This window comes from Myxine glutinosa, chromosome 5, assembly GCF_964187855.1.
Source record: "Myxine glutinosa chromosome 5, kmMyxGlut1.1, whole genome shotgun sequence".
Lineage (NCBI taxonomy): Eukaryota > Metazoa > Chordata > Myxini > Myxiniformes > Myxinidae > Myxine > Myxine glutinosa.
In genome coordinates, this window is record NC_136265.1 from 18,868,050 (window position 1) to 18,889,492 (window position 21,443).

Consider the following 21,443-nt stretch of genomic DNA (forward strand, 5'->3'; position numbering starts at 1 on the left):
ATGAGGAATGGAGCGACAGAGAGTAGAGTCGTCAGCAAAGAGATAGAGAGGATTTTCAAGAGAGTCAGAGAGATCATTGATGAAGACCAGAAAAAGCACAGGGCCCAGAACACTGCCTTGGGGAACTCCAGCCTGAACAGGAAGAGGAGATGAGAGAAACCCATTCAGGGCCACACGTTGACTACGACTAGAGAGGAAGTCCACCAGCCATGCGTGGAGATTTCCATGGATACCAAAGGAGGAGAGTTTGGTGAGCAGAGCGGGTGCCAGACCGCATCGAAGGCACGTGATATGTCGAGGGAGACAGCTCTGATGTCCTGTTTGGCATTGAGGACCTCCATCCATTGTTGAGACAGCAGAAGCAACATGTCCAGAGTAGAGTGACCTGGTCTGAAACCAAATTGATGATCAGAGATCAAGCCATTGGAGAAGAGGAAAGATTTCATATCCGAAGCAATGATGGATTCCATGACTTTGCTGATAATTGGGAGAAGGATGATTGGTCTGTAGTTGCTAGGATCTGTTTTTGCGCCTTTTTTGTGCAAAGCGGTGATGTTGGCTGATTTCCAAGCAGATGGCAGTTGACCTTGAGCAAAAGAGAGGGTGAAGAGAACAGAGAGAGGGAGAGAAAGAGCTGCTGTTTTAAAGGTGAACAGCTGGTGGTGAACAAATGTTTTAAAGACCTGGAGGGTGGAGTGGGATTGAAGAGTGAGGGAGTTTGTTCCAGAGGCGGGAGAAAAGAGGAATGAAGGAGTGAAGGTGAGCAGAGAGTCTTGATTTTGGCAGTTTAACCATAAGAGGGTTGCAGGCAGATCTTGTGCGACCTATCGGAATATTTGCGGGACAGAGCCCAGAGAGAGCTGGCGGGGCAAGGCCAGAGAGGAGTCGGTAGAAGGGGAAATAAGAGATGGTGGTGAACAGCTGTTTTAAAGACCTGGAGGGAAGAGTGGGATTGAAGGGAGTGGGGGAGTTTGTTCTAGAGGCGGGAGAAAAGGGGAATGAAAGAGTGGATAAGATGAATAAAAGAGTGGATAAGATGAAGATAAGAGATGGTGGTGAACAGCTGTTTTAAAGACCTGGAGGGAGGAGTGGGATTGAAGGGAGTGGGGGAGTTTGTTCTAGAGGCGGGAGAAAAGGGGAATGAAAGAGTGAAGGTGAGCAGAGAGCCCAGATTTTGGTTGTTTAACCATAAGAGGGATGCTGGCAGATCTTGTGCGACCTGCAGGAATATTTGGGGGACAGAGCACAGAGAGAGCTGGGGGAGCAAGGCTGGAGAGGAGTCGGTAGAAGACAGAAAGACCACCAACCTGCCTGCGGTGAGCGAGTGAAAGGCCCTCGGAGTTAGCTTTATCGCAGGAGATTCCAATGATTCTGAAAGCTTTGGCTTCAACAGCGTGAAGCCGAGCTAGGGGTGAGGCAGGAGCACCGGCCCAGAGGGGGGAACACTATTCCATTGAGCTGCGGATGAAAGCCTTGCATGTGGTGAGGAGCTCAGGTGTGCCAAGGAAGGACTTCGCACGACGGAGGATGCCCAGTCAGTGACTGGCTTTGGAGGCCAGCTTGGAAATGTGGTTTTCCCAAGAAAGATCATGGCAGATAGTGAGACCCAAAAGCTTGAGCGACAGAACTTCTTGGAGAGGATTGTTGAGAAAGTAGATGGGAGGGTTTTCCAGTCGGTCTTTTTGGAGAGACATAGTAAGAGTGTGAGATTTGTCAGGATTGAAAGACATGTTCCACTTGTTTGACCAGTCTGTGATTTTGTCCAGGTCTGCAGAGAGCGAAGAGGCTGCAGGCTGCTGATCTGAGGGATGAGGAATGGAGCGGCAGAGAGTGGAGTCGTCAGCAAAGAGGTAGAGAGGATTTTCCAGAGAGTCGGAGAGATCATTGATGAAGACCAGAAAAAGCACAGGGCCCAGAACACTACCTTGGGGAACTCCAGCCAGAACAGGAAGGGGCGATAAGAGAAATCCATTCAGGGCCACATGTTGCCTATGACTAGAGAGGAAGTCCGCAATCCATGAGTGGAGATTTCCATGGATACCATAGGGGGAGAGTTTGGTGAGCAGAACAGGGTGCCAGACCATATCGAAGGCACGTGATATGTCGAGGGAGACAGCTCTGATGTCCTGTTTGGCATTGAGGACCTCCATCCATTGTTGAGACAGCAGAAGCAACATGTCCAGAGTCGCATGACCTGGTCTGAATCCAAATTGATGATCAGAGATCATGCCATTGGAGAAGAGGAAGGATTTGATATCCGAAGCAATGATGGATTCCATGACTTTGCTGATAATTGGGAGCAGGCTGATTGGTCTGTAGTTGCAAGGATCTGTTTTTGCACCTTTTTTGTGTAAAGCGGTAATGTTTGCTGATTTCCAAGATGCTGGCAGATGACCTTGAGCAAAAGAGAGGGTGAAAAGAACAGAGAGAGGGTGAGATAGAGCAGCAGAGCAGGATTTTAGGACCCGTGGGCTATTGCCGTCTGGTCCAGTTGCAGAATCAGAGTCGAGGTTTGACAAAAACTTCTCCACCTTGTCAGGAGAGAAGGATACAGAGTCCAGGAGCAGTTGGGTTTGACTGGGTAATGTGGAAACAGAGACAGGGAGAGACAGGGAGAGGCAGGGAGAGATGGGGAGAGATGGGGAGAGACGGGGAGAGACGGGGAGAGACGGGGAGAGACGGGGAGAGACGGGGAGAGACGGGGAGATACAGGGAGAGACGGGGAGAGACAGGGAGAGACAGGGAGAGACAGGGAGAGACAGGGAGAGACAGGGAGAGACAGGGAGAGACAGGGAGAGACAGGGAGAGACAGAGATAGATAGATTGGTTTGGGACACAAGATTTTGAGGCAAACACAGAGTTGAGGCATTCGGCTTTGTCACGTGCGGTGTCAACTGTGTAGCCATTTGAGGTGAGGGAGGGGATGGAGGGGGAACAAACACCAGAAACGGATTTCACCAGATTCCACCAGGATTTGGAGGAAGGAGACAGGTTTGAGTGTTCATTCTTGAGTGTGGAGAGATAGTGCTTCCTGGCACTCCTGAGCGTAGACACACACTTGTTCCGAGCTTGGTGGAAGGAACTGAGATTACCTTCAGTTGGATTTGCCTTCCAAGAGGCAAAGGCAAGTTGTTTCAGGGCAACTGCCTCACCACAAGATTCAGTGTACCATGGACGGGAGGAAGGGTAAGACAACTGAAGACGAGATTGGATAAATCTGTGCATGAGAGAGAGCAGTTTGCTTTGGAAGAATTCCCAGGAAGAATTGATGTCAGAGGCAGTAGAGATGGAAGACCAGTCCAGATGTTTGATGGCTGCTTGCAGACCGTGCCAGTCAGCCTGAGTGAAATGCCAGACTCGTCGACGCTGAGTTGGCTCTCTGAGAATGGCCACTTTAACAAGCACATGATCAGAAGAACCGATTGGAGCAGAAGAAGAGCAGCAGACATTTGCAGGGAAGTTTGTCATAACCAAGTGTAGAAGAAAAGATACTCCATTGACTGAGATCCGGGTCGGGAAATTGACAGATTGTGTCAGTCCCAATGAGTCACAGAAGTACTTTGCTGAGGTGCCATGGCTGGTGAGAAATTAACCCACACCCAGCCAGCTGGCATGATGACAGTTGAAGTCGCCACATATGAGGAAGAGAGAGTTGGGATGAGTTGATGGAAGTTGGGCCATGTTGTCAGACAGCGACATGTAAATGGAGTCATCACTGTTTGGAGGACGGTACAGAACACATATGAACAAAAGGTGTGAGCGGAGAGGAAGCCGTAGCCAGAGGTACTCCAGGGGGTGGGGTGGAGAGAGGGCAGTGCAAGGAGAGTGAGGAAGAGAGTTTTTGATAAAGATAGCATCCCCACCACCAGGACGAGGCTCAGGTCTATCATACCTGAGGAGGGAGTAACCAGGAAGAGATATTAAGGAATCGGAGACATCTTGAAGGAGGAAAGTTTCTGTTAAGCAGATCAAGTCTGGATTGTCAGAAGCAACCTGAATGGAGAGTTGAATCAGGTTTGAGCGAAGGCCCTGGATGTTTGAGGTCCATATCGTTAATGAGGAGAGAGGGGGAGCATCGGGTGCAGGAGAGGGGAGGGGTGGGGTAGGGGCAGATGAAGGATGAGTGGGGGAGGTAGGAAGAGCAGTTAATAGTGTGTCAGAGATTACAGAAGAGTTACAAGAAAGGGAAGGATGAGGACGAAAGGTTTGATGGTAATGGGATGAGGAACCGTGAGGGGTTCTTTGAGGGGTGGCAGAGGAAAGTAGAAGGTTGGGGGATGTGGAGGTATGAGATAGAAGGGAGACGGAGTGGGGAGGAGGCAGCTTTGAGAAGGGGGTGGGAGGGGGGAGAATTGGAGAGGGATGGTAGAGAGGGAGATTTGAAGGGTAGGGGTTGGGGGGGGGGGTTTGAAGGGGAGGGGCAAGGGGGGAGATTTGGAGGGGAGGGGCAAGGGGGGAGATTTGGAGGGCAGGGGCAAGGGGGGAGATTTGGAGGGGAGGGGCCAGGGGGGTAGATTTGGAGGGGAGGGGCCAGGGGGGAGTTTAGAAAGTGGATGATTAATGAAAGACGAACATTTATAACAAATTGGGTTTCTTGTGATTTTCAAGTTAGCGATCCGTTTAAGAACGATGGATGAGGGGTGGAATGAATGTGAATTTAGAGCATGTAGTGATTTAGAATTATAAGAGATTGAATATTTTTTTGAAGTGGAATGAGTTGGAGAGGAAATTGAAAAGAGCCTTTTAAATAGGAAGAAAAACAGCGTGTTGTAATAAACCACTGAATAAAACACTGCAGGGGAAAGTTTAAACATATTTAAACAGAACCATGAAGAACAGTCTAATATTCACAAAAAAACCAACGGTGAGAGGGCCTATAGGGACAACCACGAGTCACATGAACAGGGAAAAAGATGTCGGCAAAAAGAACAGGGCAAAACAGATCTGGGGAATGGCGTGAAAATGGGGGTGAAATGAGGGTGAAACACGTGGTCAACGAACGAAAAGAACAAGGATGGAAATGTTTTTTTTGTTGTTTTGTTTTTTTTGCTAAGATTTTAAACAACGAAGTATGGGGTGAAAAGACTGGGGAAAAAACTGAGAACAAGAGTAGCAGGACCACAATCGACCACTGAGAGAAAACAAAGCCTCCATATAGGAAGCTTAAAGAGCAACAACATGGCCGCAATATATCGCGGCACGAAATACTCGACCACTCTCTTCAGGTATGAAAGATTAACACCTATAAATCTTCCAAGGGATGCACTATAGGTACACACACGTAAGATGAATACAGTTTCGACAAAAATACAATTGTGAACAATTACTTAACTTCGAGCGTGCGTGAAGGTCGGGACAGCTTCGAAAAACCGTGACTTTCCCCGCAAGATCTCGCGAGATCTCCAATCGTGTTTGTGTGTTTTGTATTTTGTGCACACAATCGTGTTTGTGATTTGTGTGAGGTGTGAACTGTCTGGCTTAGTCAGAACATTTGCTTGTCCGTGTCTGTTGATTCTGCTGCATTCCCTTTGGGATCCACAGCTAAGTGTGTAGGCCATCTGATTACCTTCGCCGCCGAAGGTGGATGGAGGTTATGTTTTCACCCCTGTCTGTCTGTTTGTCTGTCTGTGAACAAGATGTCTCAAAAAGTTGTGGATGGATTCGGACGAAATTTAGCAGGGAAGTAGTATATGTGACTAGGACGAAATGATTAGATTTTGGTGAAGATCCGGATTTGGATCCGGCTAGTAGAACTTTTTAAGTGATTCTTCACCATTGGGAGATAGGGATAAAAATGATAATAGCAGGATATCTCAAAAAGTTATTCACGGATTCGAGCAAAACTTGGTGGACGAGTTGGTTTGGTGACAAGAACATGCCGATTAGATTTTGGTTCAGGTCCAAATCCAGATCCGGCCTATCGGTGGGATACGATACATAAACTGTTCAGCCTGGGGGAGGTATGCGCTCTACCGAGTGCCGGTCTAGTTTATATATCTGATTATAGGCCTCTGCCTGCAGGATAAGACAGTGATGTGTGCGCTCCATCCATTCATTAGATGGACGTTAAGCCGGGTGTCCTCTTGGTGGCCATTACATATCCCAGCTGTCTTTTGTAAAGAGTAGGTGAGTTGTCGCCAACACCTTGGTGTGCGTGCGTGTTTATATATATATATATATATATATATATATATATATATATATATATATATATATATATATATATATATATATATATATATATATATATATATATATATATAATATATATATATATAATCAGTCATTATGCGACTGCATACCATCAGTGGGGAACCGTGGTTCATCAGTAAGTTGCATAATGACTGATATAAAAACCGAAAGGTTTTCAGTCACAAGTGTATGGAAGGCTCACTGCGTTGCCCTGATGAAGCCCCAACAAGGGTGAAACCAGGTCGGTAACTGTGAGTTTTGCATACACTTGTGACAGTATCTGAATTTAAGATCCATAATGACACACTGCTAGATGGCCCCTCCGAAGTTTGGCAGGCAATGCGGACATGTGTGGCGATGACGTCATGACGTTGGCTCATTAGGTTGGAGAACCAAATTACAGATACTAATGTATATATATGTGCTCGTGTATATGTATGTATACATACATACATATACATACATACATACATATATGTATATACGTGTGTGTGTGTTTCACTGCATCAGAGGCACAGCTGCGGCTCAGTAATGATGCAACCCGGCTCGTTTTTGACCTGCAGTCGTGGTGGTGAACATTTCTGAATGTGTGTGCTTACCATGGTTACTTATTGAGTGCACATCCCTCGAGGTGTTGTCACCTGACGTTGCATGCCATCACTCCGGTCGGAATGTTAATATTCGGAGCGAGGCTCGGATTGGCTTGAGGGGGAACGGGGCAGCGATTAATGTGCCTCAGTATCTCGAGAGGCAATGTTGAGTTTCACGATGAAAAACGAACGGTGCGAGTTCAACTTCAGTACACTGTAAGCTGCGTGCTTGTGCAGGTGGAGGCTTTTCGTTGTTGATCATGTGGGACGTGTTTTTGTATGTATTTTCCCCGTAAGGAATGTGCGAGTGAACTTGACCATGTACTGCTTGAGGTCACGTACACTCGTTGGCGTATGGTCGTTTTGTCACTTTGCGCACTCGCTTTGAAATTAACGACTTGTTGCTTGCTCTTCGTATCAATATTCAGGGAAGTGAAATGTTGTGCTATTTATTTATTTATTTATTTATTTATTTTTGGAGTCCAAAGTGTTCTTTATTTGTTTAAATGTAACAGTTAAGGCTTTCATGATTATTGCTAGACTTGAGTGAGAGTACGAGACTGCACGGGACGGGTGATGCCAAAGGGTGAATTAATAATTTACTGCTGAATATTATTGCGTTCCATTTTCCTTGTTGGATGTATTGCTAAAAATGTGAAGCAAATATTGTTGTTGTTTTTTTGTTTTTTTATATATATTCAAACTCTGCATATACCCGCAAAGAAGGCCGATGGGATGAGAATGAGAAGAAGAAGAACAGCCCTGCGACGGTTTTGCTCGAAGCGGATGAATTGGAATGTTGTGACTGTTTGAGAAACGGCGAACTTTGGACTGGGCCGAACCAGCCGATCGCAATAGACGTTTGTACCCTGAGCGTTGTAAGACTCGATTACACTGATCAATGAGGTTTGGTGACGATTATTGAAACGGTGAAACGGAACATCGGAACAGACACCGTCATTTAATTTCTGTGAACTCGCTTGCGGGTAGCCAACCTTTTTATATGTCATTGGGAGTCGGGTGCCACCGTAACAATAGCGGTTGTCAGGTTTTCTACCGCCAGCTAATTGCCAAGCGTTTCCTTTTTTATTTCATGAAAGATAAAGTATCCAATATCACCACATGTTTTACGCTTCTATTTAATTTGATCGAGGGAACAAACCTAGTCGAAAAAGCAACTGATTGTATGAGGCGTACGTTGTTGAAGTTGTACGATTTGTTCTGTTATTGTACTTCCTGGACCCGACGACGAGAAACAAGAACAGACTGTGAAGGGCCAACCATGTCCTTGCACTGTTATATTTTTCATCCTAAGTAATTCATATGAACCGTTGTTGTTTAGTTTTACGTATAAACCCCGTTTCTTGGGGATCGACAAAGGTAGCCGATCGCCACCTCAGTCAGAGGTAACTTGTATCGTTATCCTAATGGATTCAAACGTCGACGTATCACCGAATGGAGAGTAATGCTGATGACGTGTGGTTGGTTGTGGAGTGTGGTACCATGATGATGAAGACAACAACTTTTGCATCCACAGATGTATACATTGGGCTGCTGAAGCAGTTTCCTTGGCTATTGGGCGCAATCCTGGATGGGTCGCCCCTCCGACGCAGGATACTCGAATGGCTCATTCTTCCCAGTAAGCCATTCGTTCGTTTTTGCTGACCTCGATGGATGACAGGCTCAGTCATCCCACCTGGTGCTAAATCAACAGAATGACAGGGCCTTTAACTCAGGACCTTGAGATCTCAAGTCAGCCACCTTCACCGTCCAACACCAGGCTCATTATGATGGAAACAAATCGATACTTGGCTCTTAAAATTCGGTTTTGGGAATTGAACAAGTCCGGATGTCGTCAAAAAAAATGTTTGCAGGCATTGAAAACTGGGGTGACGCCTTTTATCGAATGACTCTGCATTCATTTGTCATGAGGTCATTGTTGAGAATGTTCTGGGTTTGTCTCGGGCATCATTATTCCCACGCTTTTTGAAAAAGGAAGCGGTTCAGTTTGGCATTTTTAATATGAAATGGGCAAATCCGTGAAACAAATGAAACCCTTCAGTGCCCCTTGGAATCGCCCTTTTAAAACTTTAGAATTAAACACGGTGGGTTACGTTCCTCTTCATTTTGATGGAGGGACGGGCATAGGCAAATATTGAAACGGCTTCGCCACTTTAAAAAAATTAAAATGAGAGGACGTAATCTGCTTGGTCTGTCTCCGTCCGTCCGTCACGCTATCTCCTCCTAAAAGGTTTGACAAAAATTGACCAACCTTGGTCGTTATGATCAGCACAGGGCATGAAGGTGCAAAAGTTTTCATTTTTGTCCCTGCCCCCTGAGGTGGGTCAAAATGTCAAATACTGAAAAATGCAATTACAGGCATCTTGGAGGATATTTATTGATCGATGATTATTGTGACGTTGTAATGGAATTTGGAGATTTTAATAATATACACCTCAACATGCAACCTCATTGATGGCAATGGTGGGGAAAACCCGCTCGGGGGAGAAAACCCTCTTGGGGAGGGGGGGGGGCAAATGAATGTGCTTCAACCTTCATTATGTAACCCTTTATCATCCTGTCATGTTTGGTTGAGATTGGATAAGTAACGACGGAATGTATTGGCGTCAAAAATTCATCAGACAGACAGACAGACAGACACAAAATGGCGTATTTTAGTATGATGATGATAAGCTATTTATACACAATATCACTGCAGGAAAAACGCCTTGGGGAAGTGGGACATTATTCGTATTAATATTGTTTTGTAATAACATTAACAATACTAGGGCATGCCCGTACGTGGGTGCCCGTTCCTTGCCAAAAAAAAAAAAAAACGCTACCCGTACGCTCTACCCCGCCCGTACGCCCGTACGCCCGTAAACAAAAAAAACAACGCTCTTCGCTTCCGCCCTTCGCTCTGACTGAATTGGGAGAAATAATGCGCATAAGAAATCGAGAAATTATTATTTTCTCCGGAAGAAATCGAATTACGAACCGTAATGGCGCACGCGCTCGGCTCGGCTCGCTCTCACATCGGCCACGCCTACGCAACAACGCGTTCTGTGATTGGCTGCCGGAAGTGCAGTCTTCACTGTCCGGAAGGTCGCATATCGCAGTTACGATGAATCGCAAATTAGTTTTAATTAGTTTTAAAACATAGTTGAACGCCAACATAGTTTGCCAACGTGAAATAAATGAATACGCTCTCAAATGTGCCGTCCGAGGCAGAGTCTGTTCGCCACGTTCGGCACACGTGATAGCTCGCTGCTCTCTGATTGGTTGAATCGTTTTTTGGACATAGCTCGGTAACTACTTCTCCGATTAATATGAAACCTTGAAAAGGCACATCCTCGGGTCCCCAGCAATATACCTGGCAAGTTTCAAGTATATCGGACCCGTGGTTGTCGAGAAACAGCGGTCACAGACATACAGACATACATACATACACACAGAGATTACTGGAATTATAGATAGATGCGATTATCATTAATTTTGTTATTAAAAGTGTCTTTGGATAAACGCCACGATAAATCTTCTTTGCACAGACGCCACGATAAAGCTAATTTAACATTGATATACACCTCATCACGCAACACCATTGACCACAATGGTGGGGAAAACCCACTCGGGGGAGAAAACCCCCTTGGGGAGGGGGGCAAATGAATGCGCTGCAACCTTAATTATGTAACCCTTCGTCATCCTGTCATGTTTGGTTGAGATTGGATGATTAACGACGGAATGTATTGGCATCAAAAATTAATCAGACAGACAGACACAAATGGCGTATTTTAGTATAATGATGATAATAAAAATTAAAAAATTTTAAAAGTTGAATATATATATATATATATATATATATATATATATATATATATATATATATATATATATATATATATATATATATATATATCAATCATTTTATTTTTTGTTTATTTTTTTTCTAAACATGTCGATAGTGATGTTAAAATGGGTTGGGTAATTTTAATATCTCAACACTACAAAATAAAACTTCCACAAAAATACCACTCTACCTTTTCCTTCCTGAAAGTTCACTGCTGATGTCCCTCCCCACCCCCACCTAGCCCTCTTTCGTCTTCAGGTCCCTCATTTTTCTGAGTTTTCCTCTATTTTATCCTTTATCCCTCAATCCCATTGTCTCTCCCTCTCTTTCTACTTTTTCTGTTGTTCTGTTGTGTCCTGATCTGTTCTATGGTCGAGCTCTTGCACGTTTGTGTTGAGGCTGGTTGCACTCCAGTAAATGCCATTTTATAGAGATGGAGTTTTCTTTGGAACCTGGCGAATATGAAATTCACAGTGAGGTTGTGGAATATTCTTCAGTGTGAGTGGGACTTTGTTGAAATTGCTGAAATTTCATTGATTGTGTCCACCCCAGGCTGGCAGGAAGGCCTTGAGGCATGTACGATCAGGAGGGCAGTCGTAATCCTGTTACCGAAGGCTGGTAACACTCTACTCATTGTGAACTGGCGGCCTGTCTCCTTGCTGTGCGCTGACTGTAAGAGTTTGTCTAAAGTATTGGCTAACCGGCTGAAAACTGTGATCGGCTCTGTCGTACATCTGGACCAGACCTACTGTGTCCCCGGAAGGTCCATTGATGACATCTTGTTTTTCGTGAGAGATACAAGACCACTCTCTGTATGATAAAAGTAAATAACAGTTTATGTCCCCCTTTTCCCTTTCAATGAGGTAGCCACCAAGGCTGTCCCTCCCCTCTCTGGATTGTTATACGCAATTGCACTTGAACCACTTTTGGCATCTTTCAGACAGCGAATACCTCAGGATATCAGGGTACGCAGTTCAAAATTTGTCGTAACAACTTATGCTGATGACGTTTGCATCTTAAAGGCCCGATCAGTGTTGCTGCAGTACAGTGTTGTTTAAAATACTTTTCAGCCTCCTTTGTTGAAGTAAATTGGAGCAAAAGCATAGCCTTGTGGTGTAGTTCAGGTAACCATTAATATCGTCACCGGCGCTCCCACATAATTTGGTATGGAAGACAGATAGGGTCAAATATCTTGGAGTTTATCTTGGCAACCATGAAATGGAAATGAGGAATTTGGAAGTAGTGGTGGAACAAATTGCATACTGTTTAAAATCGTAGAAAGGACTAATGCGGTCTATTAAAGGCCACACTCTTGTTATAAATATCCCGATCGCAGTAATATTGTGGCATAAAGCCATAACCACCTTGCAGCCACCACCCACGGAACTGATATTTGCCATGCAGCAAATTTTGATAAACTTCTTTTGGATTTGCCACCACTGGCATCGGACCAGTATACTGTACTACCCTCGGAAGGAGGGGTCATGGAGTCATTGAAGTCTCTAGTCGGCTTATGGATTTTTGCCTGCAGTCTGCACAGAGACTCTTGTATGTTGAGGAGCTGTCCCGGTGCCCTTTTGCACACTTTTTACTCCAACAAGTTGGTGAACTGCACAATGATCGGCATCCTTTAATGGTTGACATTGATCACGTCAGTGATGCAATGATCACCTCCAAAATTTTATCAGAGTTTGCTAGATGCTTGGAAAGGCCTTGAGGTTTATCGCTGCCTTGAGGCCTATAATTGCCATAGTTTCCTCCAATAACCCATCTTCTCTAACGGCTTTTTACCATGTATTTCTCATAACGATCTGGACTGGCCATCAATCATCTGGACTTGTCTCCCATCTCTGCTGCCTCTGACATCAACTCTTCCTGGGAATTCTTCCAAAGTAAACTGCTCTCTCTCATGCACAGATCTATCCCATCTCGTCTTCAGTTGTCATACCCTTCCTCCCATCCATGGTACACTGAAGCTTGTGGTGAGGCAGTTGCCATGAAACAACTTGTCTTCACCTCATGGAATGCTAATCCAACTGAAGGCCTTCTCAGTTCCTTTCACAAAGCTCAGAACAAGTGTGTCTACCCTCAGAAGAGCCAGGAAACGATATCTCTCTACTCTCAAGACTGAACTCTCAAACCTGTCTCCCTCCTCCAAATCGTGGTGGCATCTGGTCAAATCTGTTTCTGGTGTTTGTACCCCTTCCATCCCTTCCCTTACCTCAAACGGCTACACAGCTGACACCGCACGTGAAAAAGCCGAATGCCTCAACTCTGCCTCAAAATATTTTGTCTCGAACCCATCTCTCTCTGTACCCACCGTACCCAGTCGAACCCAGCTGCCCCTGGACTCTGTGTCCTTCTCTCCTGATAAGGTGGAGAAGTTTTTGTCAAACTTAGACTGATTCTGCAACTGAACCAGATGGCATCAGCCCACGGGTTCTAAAATCCTGCTCTGCCGCTCTATCTCACCCTCTCTCTGTTCTCTTCACCCTCTCTTTTGCTCAAGGTCAAATGCCAACTGCTTGGAAATCAGCCAACATCACCGCTTTACACAAAAAAGGGGCAAAAACAGATCCTTGCAACGACAGACCAATCAGCCTGCTCCCAATAATCAGCAAGGTCATGGAATCCATCATCGCTTCTGACATCAAATCGATCCTCTTCTCTAATGGCTTACTCTTTGATCATCAATTTGGATTCAGACCAGGCCATTCTACTCTGGACAATGGACATGCTGCTTCTTTTGTCTCAACAATGGATGGAGGTGCATAATGCCAAACAGGAATCAGAGCTGTCTCCCTTGACATATCACGTGCCTTCGATACCGTCTGGCACCCAGCTCTGCTCATCAAACTCTCCCCCTATGGTATCCATGGAAATCTCCACACATGGCTTGTGGACTTCCTCTCTGCTCATAGTCAACGTGTGGCCCTGAATGGGTTTCTCTCATCTCTTCTTCCTGTTCAGGCTGGAGTTCCCCAAGGCAGTGTTCTGGGCCCTGTGCTTTTTCTGGTCTTCATCAAAGATCTCTCTGACTCTCTGGAAAATCCTCTATCTCTTTCCTGATGACTCCACTCTCTGCCGCTCCATACCTCATCCCTCAGATCGGCAGTCTGTAGCCTCCTCACTCTCTGCAGACCTGGACCAAATCACAGACTGGTCAAACAAGTGGAACATGTCCTTCAATCCTGACAAATATCACACCCTCACTATGTCTCTCCAAAAAGACCGACTGGACAACCCTCCCATCTACTTTCTCAACAATCCTCTTCAAGAAGTTCTGTCACTCAAGCTTTTGGGTCTCACTAGCTGCCATGATCTTTCCTGGGAAAACCACATTTCCAAGCTGGTCTCCAAAGCCAGTCACCGACTGGGCATCCTTTGTCGTGCGAAGTCCTTCCTTGGTACACCTGAGCTCCTCACCACATACAAGGCTTTCATCTGCAGCTCAATGGAATACTGTTCTCCCCTCTGGGCTGGTGCTCCTGCCTCACACCTAGCTCTGATTCACGCTGTTGAAACCAAAGCTTTCAGAATCGTTGGAATCTCCCGCAATGAAGCTAACTCCGAGGGCCTTTCACTCGCTCTCCACAGGCAGGTTGGTGGTCTTTCTGTCTTCTACCGACTCCTCTCCGGCCTAGCTCCCCCAGCTCTGTCTGTGCTCTGTCCCCCAAATATTCCTCCAGGTCACAAGATCTGCCAGCAACCCTCTAATGGTGAAACTGCCAAAATCAAGACTCTCTGCTCACCTTCACTCTTTCATTCCTCTTTTCTCCTGTCTCTGGAACAAACTCCATCACTCTCTTCAATCCCACTCCTCGCTCCAGGTCTTTAAAACAGCTGTTCACCACCATCTCTTATCTTCCCGCATCCAAAACCTTAATCTTTTCTTCGCCCGTTAATTCACCCCAGATCCACTTTTTTGAAATTCCGACTTCTGTCCTGGAAGTCCTAGCAATGTCAATGTGTTTTATACCTCTCCCACCCCCCACCCACCTTCCCGTACCTCCTCCCCCCAAGCCCTCTCCCTCTCTCAGATCTCCCGATGTCCCTGCTCTCAAATGTTGTACTTGTGTGCTTCCCTCTCTCTCCCCATCTTGTCTCCTGCTCCCTTTATCTTATGTTTTATGTGTCAGTTTGTCTTTTTGTGATTAATGTTAGCTCTTACACGAGCCTCGATCTTGTACGCAAAAAAACATTTTAAAAAAATTAAACGAACCTCGATTCAAAAATACGTTTGAGGGATAGTAAGCAAAGTACGTGATGTAAGGGATGCATCTGGGACGAGGTGGAGGTCTGCTAGGATGGTGGCAACCAGTTTGAGCACAAGATCTGTTTGATTTTTTCATCAAATCATACTTGGAGGCATAAGGAAATTCAGGCAGCTAAATATTGGCTTGGAAGATTGCGGAAATGTGGATGATTTTCGGCTTTCTTTCCCTGAAATTAATGCATGCTTTCCTGTCCAATGACGATGATTTTCCCTCTCCCTTTCACTTGGTAACCAAAGCTAGTATTCATTCATAAACCCGTTAGAGAAACACAAGGACGGACATATGTGGCCTTCTAGTTAGAACATTTTGGTCCGTGGTCTCCTACTCCACTGTGGCATAATGTATTTGTTCCTCCCATTAATGGGTTCCTAGCAGATATCCAACTAACACACGAACACATTGGGCTCACACATTGGGCTCTCCCCTCAAACACCCTCGTTCACGATGCTAATGTTTCAGTGCTGGTAACTTGCCCCTTCTGCGAGCAGGAGGAGGATCTTTTTCATGCCCAGACCAATGTTGGTTATCTATCACCTCTTTTTCTTTCTTTTTTTCTGTGATTGCACACTTTTCTTTGTTTTTTTTTTGTTTTTTTTGTTTTTCCTTCACATATGTTTATTTTTGGTATATCCTTCCCCCTTCCTGTAAAAATCCAGTGCTCTCTTGCAATTCTTCATTGCCATTGCAAAATATGCAATTTACAAGTCAAGGAAAATTTACGTTGATAAATGTTATGGTCACGATGTCATTGCCATTTTTAAAAGGCTGGTGTCAGCAAGACTCGGGTTATAATTTGATTACCATGTGAGCAACGAGGATGTCGAACTCTGAATATAAATGGTGCATTAACGAGGCCTTGTGTCTTGTCAAGGACTCAAAACTGGTCTTAACAGTCCAAGAAATGCATCAAGGTGTGTGATGCTTTGTTTGTTTGTTTTTTATCTTGTTTTTTTTTTTCTGTCAATATTTTTCTTCCTTTAACTCTTTTATGGACTGACCAGTTTGTGTTTCATGAAAAACTAGCATAGTCCCCACCCAATGGGTGATCAAGCATTTGTACACGTTCTTCTGACACATACTTTCTTTATTTGCTTGGTGTGTAGACAATTGACAGTTGCCTCAATCACTTCCAAAGAAAAAAACACTACAGAACTGCCCCTTAGAACTGCCCCTTAGAACTGCCCCTTAGAACTGCCCCTTAGAACTGCCCCTTAGAACTGCCCCTTAGAACTGCCCCTTAGAACTGCCCCTTAGAACTGCCCCTTAGAACTGCCCCTTAGAACTGCCCCTTAGAACTGCCCCTTAGAACTGCCCCTTCGAACTGCCCCTTGGAACTGCCCCTTGGAACTGCCCCTTGGAACTGCCCCTTGGAACTACCCCTTGGAACTACCCCTTGGAACTACCCCTTGGAACTACCCCTTGGAACTACCCCTTGGAACTACCCCTTGGAACTACCCCTTGGAACTACCCCTTGGAACTACCCCTTGGAACTACCCCTTGGAACTACCCTTTGGAACTACCCTTTGGAATTACCCTTCGGAATTACCCTTCGGAATTACCCTTCGGAATTACCCTTCGGAATTACCCTTCGGAATTACCCTTCGGAATTACCCTTCGGAATTACCCTCCGGAATTACCCTCCAGAATTACCCTTTGATATGTCTGTGTACGATACTTCCGGTCCCTCGGGCGACGAGGCTTGCTTCGAGCTCTCCACGGCATCAAAGTTTGAGTGTTTTCCCATTCGTGTCTTTGTCGTTGTGTGTGATTGGTCGTTTTTTATATTAGCGCGTCGTGCGCGGCCTGGTCTTTCCGGGCTCCCTTCCCCCCCGTCGGTGTTTTGTGAGTGTAAGTTCTTTCCTTCATAGTATTTGCTTGTTTCTTTGATTTTCTTTCCTCCCCCCTGCCTCTCGCGGCATCTTACCCTTTGTCCGGCGTTTTTAAAAACAGGACAAACGGATAGACAAAGAATTCTATATTGATTATTTCTCTCCTCCCGGACACGTGCTTGTTCGCTCTCCTCCTCGTCTCGACTTGTGCCCCGCCCCCTGTATCTCGTTTTTCTTCCGCCTCTGCTCCTTCTTTCTCAAATCCACGTTCTCGCTTGGAGACTTTTCCCAGATTGCTTTTCATGGTTCTGTTTGGATATTGTTGGAATATGTTTAAACCGCAGCTGTGATGCTGACTCCGCCCTCCCCCCCCCCCCCCCCCCCCAGAATTTCCATGTTTTAAACGTTTCCCAGTGTGTACCCTGGTCAGAATAGGTATACCGTATCCCTGCGTGTCGTAAGAGACGACTAAGAGGGTCGGTTGGCGTCAGGAAGGGCATCCGGCCATAAAAACATTGCCTCAAAAAGAGAACCATGACAATTACAAGTACATATGGGCAGGGTGCAGCCCGAAGTGGAGATCGGTTTCTGAGGTTTGGAACATGGAATGTAGGGACAATTGCAGGGCGGTCAGGAGAAGTGGTGGAAGTATTGGTCAGAAGAAGAGTGGACATATGTTGTGTGCATGAGACGAGATGGAAGGGAAGTGGTGTGAGAATGGTGAAGGGTAGGCAGGGACAGAAATACAAGTTTGTGTGGCAAGGGTGCCTGGAGGGCGTGAATGGTGTTGGTGTCCTGTTTTCTGAGGAGTTTGTAGACAGTGTGGTGAGTGTGACTAGAGTGAGTGATAGGTTGATGATGGTGAAAATGATGATTGGAAAGCTCTTGGTGAACGTCATCTCGGGATATGCTCCGCAGGTTGGTCGGAGCGATGAAGAGAAGGACAAGTTCTGGTGTGCGATAGAGAAGCTGATGGAAAACGTGAAAGATGAGGAAGTTGTTGTGGTAGGAGGAGACCTGAATGGACATGTGGGAAGGAGTATGGATGGTTTTGAGGGAGTTCATGGGGGTTACGGATATGGTGTGAGAAATGGAGAAGGTGAAAGGATTTTGGAGTTTGCTGATGGAGCTGATTTGTTGATTTGTAATACTCAGTTCCAGAAAGAGGATAATAAGCTTGTTACATACACGTCAGGTGGGTCGACGACAACCGTTGACTACCTGATGGTGCGTAGGCGAGATTGGGGGCACCTCCGGGACACAAAGGTGATCCCGGGGGAGGAGGCTGTTTCACAGCACCACTTGGTTGTCTGTGACATAAGGATGAAAGGTGCGAGGAGAACTCTGCGGGTGAAGTACCAACCGAGAATGAAGGTGTGGAGGTTGAAAGAGGTGACAGTAAGGGAGGCATTAAAAGAGAGGCTGAGTAGGGTAGAGGGATGATGTGGTTGAGCTTGAAAGTGGTTGGATGTCAATGAAAGCTAGTCTGTTGGGAGCCGTTGGTGAGGTATGTGGATGGACAAAAGGACCACCGAGGCACTCGGAAACATGGTGGTGGGATGATGAAGTTGGAAAGAGGATTGATGAGAAGAGGAAGAAGTTCAAGGAGTGGCAGAAGGCGAAGGGTGCGGGAGCAGAAACAGCAGAGCATGAAAGTTATAAGGCAGCCAGGAAGGCTGCAAAGAAAGAGGTAGCAAAGGCGCAGGAGGCATGTAGGAAAATGTTCGGAGAACGCTTGGATTCGGAAGAGGGTCAGAAAGCAGTATTCAGGATTGCAAAGCAGATAGCGAAAGAGAGGTGTGATGTGATGGGGGTGAGTTGCTTGAAGGATGAAGTGGGACAAATCGTTGTCGACCCATTTGGAATTAACGGAAGATGGAAAAGATATATGGAAATGCTGTTGAATACAGAGAATGAATGGGATGGCAACATCGAGAGTAACCCAGTTTTAGGACCGGCAGAGAAGATAACTGAGAAGGAAGTTGAGGAAGCGATAAAAGCAATGAAGAGTGGAAAAGCGGGAGGGCCGACGGGAGTTGTGGGAGATATGTTGAAGGCAGCAGGAAGTTGGGGTGTGAAGAGAATGACAGAGATCTGTAATCTGGTGGTGAAAGAAGGCCGCATTCCAGTGGATTGGGAACTGAGTAACCTCGTCCCTCTATACAAGGGGAAAGGTGACCCTCTGGAGCGATAAAGTTATTGGAGCATGGAATGAAGGTATTGGAAAGGGTGTTGGAGAGGAGGATAAGGAAGAAAGTGAAGATCAACGAAATGCAGTTTATGCCAGGAAGAGGAACGACAGAACGACTTTTCATTGTGAAGCAGTTGCAGGAGAAGTACATGGAGAAGAGGAAGAAGTTGTTTCTTGGGTTTGTTGATCTGGAGAAAGCATTCGATAGGGTTCCACGCAAAGTATTGACATGGGCATTGAGGAAGTTAGGAGTGGAGGAATGGTTGATCAGAGTAGTGATGGCAATGTACAAAAGAGCGCGCACAGCTGTAAGGACGAAGGACGGGAACAGTGGTGAGTTTGAGGTGAAGCTGGGAGTGCATCACGGGTCGGTACTAAGTCCACTACTATTTGTAGCTGTGATGGAGGTGCTGGCTCAGAACGTAAAGGAGGGTTTACCGTGGGAGTTGTTGTATGCAGATGATCTGGTGTTGATTGCGGAAAGTATGGATGGACTGAAGGAAAAGATGAACAAGTGGAAGGAATGTATGGAGACAAAAGGTCTGAAGGTGAATATCGGAAAGACGAAGGTGATGGCAAGTGGTAAAGCATGTGGTGAGGTGGAAAGAACTGGGAAGTGGCCGTGTGCTGTGTGCAGGAAGGGTGTCGGAGTGAACTCCATTCAATGTACAATGTGCGCTGAGTGGGTTCATCAAAAATATAGTGGTCTGAGAGGGTCATTTACCAGTGTGGCAGCTACATTCAAATGTAAGGTGTGCACAGAGGGAGCTGCAGATGGAGGAAATGTTGAGTTGGATCTTGGAGACGGCGTGAAGCTGGAAGGTGTGAAAACATTTTGCTACCTCGGAGACATGCTGAATGGAAAAGGTGGATCAGACTCGGCAACGGTTGCTCGAGTGAGATGTGCATGGAAGACGTTTCGGGAACTGAGTGGCGTGCTGATGAGGAGGGGAGTGTCGCTGAAGCTGAAGGGAAAGGTGTATGCTGCATGTGTGAGAAGTGTTATGATTTATGGGAGCGAGACATGGGTAATGAACGTAGAGCAGCAACGAAGGCTGGGAAGGGTAGAGATGCGAATGATTCAATGGATGTGCGGAGTATCGTTGAGAGAGAGGAAGACAAATGATGAATTGCGAAAGATGATGGGTTGATGGGAATATTGCCTGTGATTGATGCTGTGAAGAGGAACAGGTTGAGATGGTTTGGTCATGTGTTGAGGAAGGATGAAAGTGACTGGTTGAGAAGAGTGATAGAAATTAATGTAGAAGGAAGTAGAGGACGGGGAAGACCGAGAAAGACTTGGCTAAAGATGGTGGAAGAAGAAATGCGGGCAAGGGGGTTAACAAGGAGAGATGCAGAAAATAGGGTAAAATGGAGAAGATTGTCATGGGGACCGCAAGGCTAACCCCCGCTCTAGCAGGGAAAATGGCCTTAAAATGCATGTTGTGTGTGTTGTATGGCTATGTACGATGCTGATTGACGCATTGAATTCTGTGGTGAATAAAAGCTCCATCTCCTTAACTCAAACATTCATTCTGTGGCTCAAATATGTCTGTGAATATAATATAATATGAATAAAAGAAATAAATATATGAATAAAATACATAATAAATATGAATAAAAGCTCAAACATTCATTCTTTGGTGATCAATAAAAGCTCCATCTCCGAAACTGCGATTTGACGTCGTCTTATTACAGTTTATAAGGATGATGTATAAGACTGCTTCAGGCGCACGAACTTTTGGATTTTTTTTTTTTTTAAATAAATAATCTTTAAAATCATTATTTGCTTTGTCGTTTTATTTAGTCGTTTTGTGTGTGGTGTGTTGATCGGTGAGTGGTTGTACATGTACGTGTTGGACGTTGTAATGAAGTTGACAGTTTGTTTTGCCGTTTTTAGTGTCATGTGTGAATTTTGTGAAATTCTCGGTTGTGATTTAAAATGCTTTTTCATCTTTGAATATTTGAAACTTGATTTTTACAATATAAATTTATTTGTGTTTGAGTCCTAAATTGTTTGAGATATCTTCTTCTTTTTTTCTTCTTTTTTTTCTAACATTTTAGTAATTGTACTTTTGTTATTGTGTTTGATTGGATGTTCTTTGTGTGTGTAATGTATTGATGAAGATGTGTTTGTTGTGAATGATTAGTTATTGATGAGGTGCTGAAGTAGTTTTGAACCGTTGTTGTTGTTGTTGTCTTCCTCAGGTGCTCAATGAAGACTGTGATCAAAATTGGTACAAAGCGGAATTGAATGGAAAGGATGGCTTCATACCTAAAAATTATATCGAGATGAAACCACATGTGTAAGTACTTTGTTCATGTTGAAGTTTATTGAAGAAATGATGAGTATGATGATGATGATGATGATGATGGTGATTGTAGTACTAATTTTTTCCCCAATTTATTGAATGATTCGTGCTCAATGTGTAGAGCCCTTTTTATAAATACAGCGTGTCTGTCATAACCTGTCACTTTGCTGATGGTTCAATCAAAAGGCAGCTTGTGTCATACTCT

General features: G+C 45.2%; 2 protein-coding genes across 6 annotated transcripts in view; both read left to right on the forward strand.

Moving 5' to 3' along the window:
* LOC144892212 (uncharacterized) overlaps positions 1–21,443 on the forward strand; it is a 623,022-nt gene that overhangs the window by 327,257 nt on the left and 274,322 nt on the right. The gene's annotated exons all lie outside the window — the stretch shown is intronic.
* Positions 1–21,443, forward strand: part of LOC137427890 (growth factor receptor-bound protein 2) — a 48,335-nt gene that overhangs the window by 8,576 nt on the left and 18,316 nt on the right. For 4 of the 5 annotated variants that reach the window (XM_068117689.2, XM_068117692.2, XM_078777665.1 and 1 more), the window contains exon 3: positions 21,135–21,232. In XM_068117689.2, the coding sequence (XP_067973790.1) occupies positions 21,135–21,232 (98 nt within the window). Of the gene's footprint in view, positions 1–6,809; positions 6,999–21,134; positions 21,233–21,443 lie in introns of those variants that run through there. The other variant, XM_068117691.2, reaches the window with a different exon arrangement.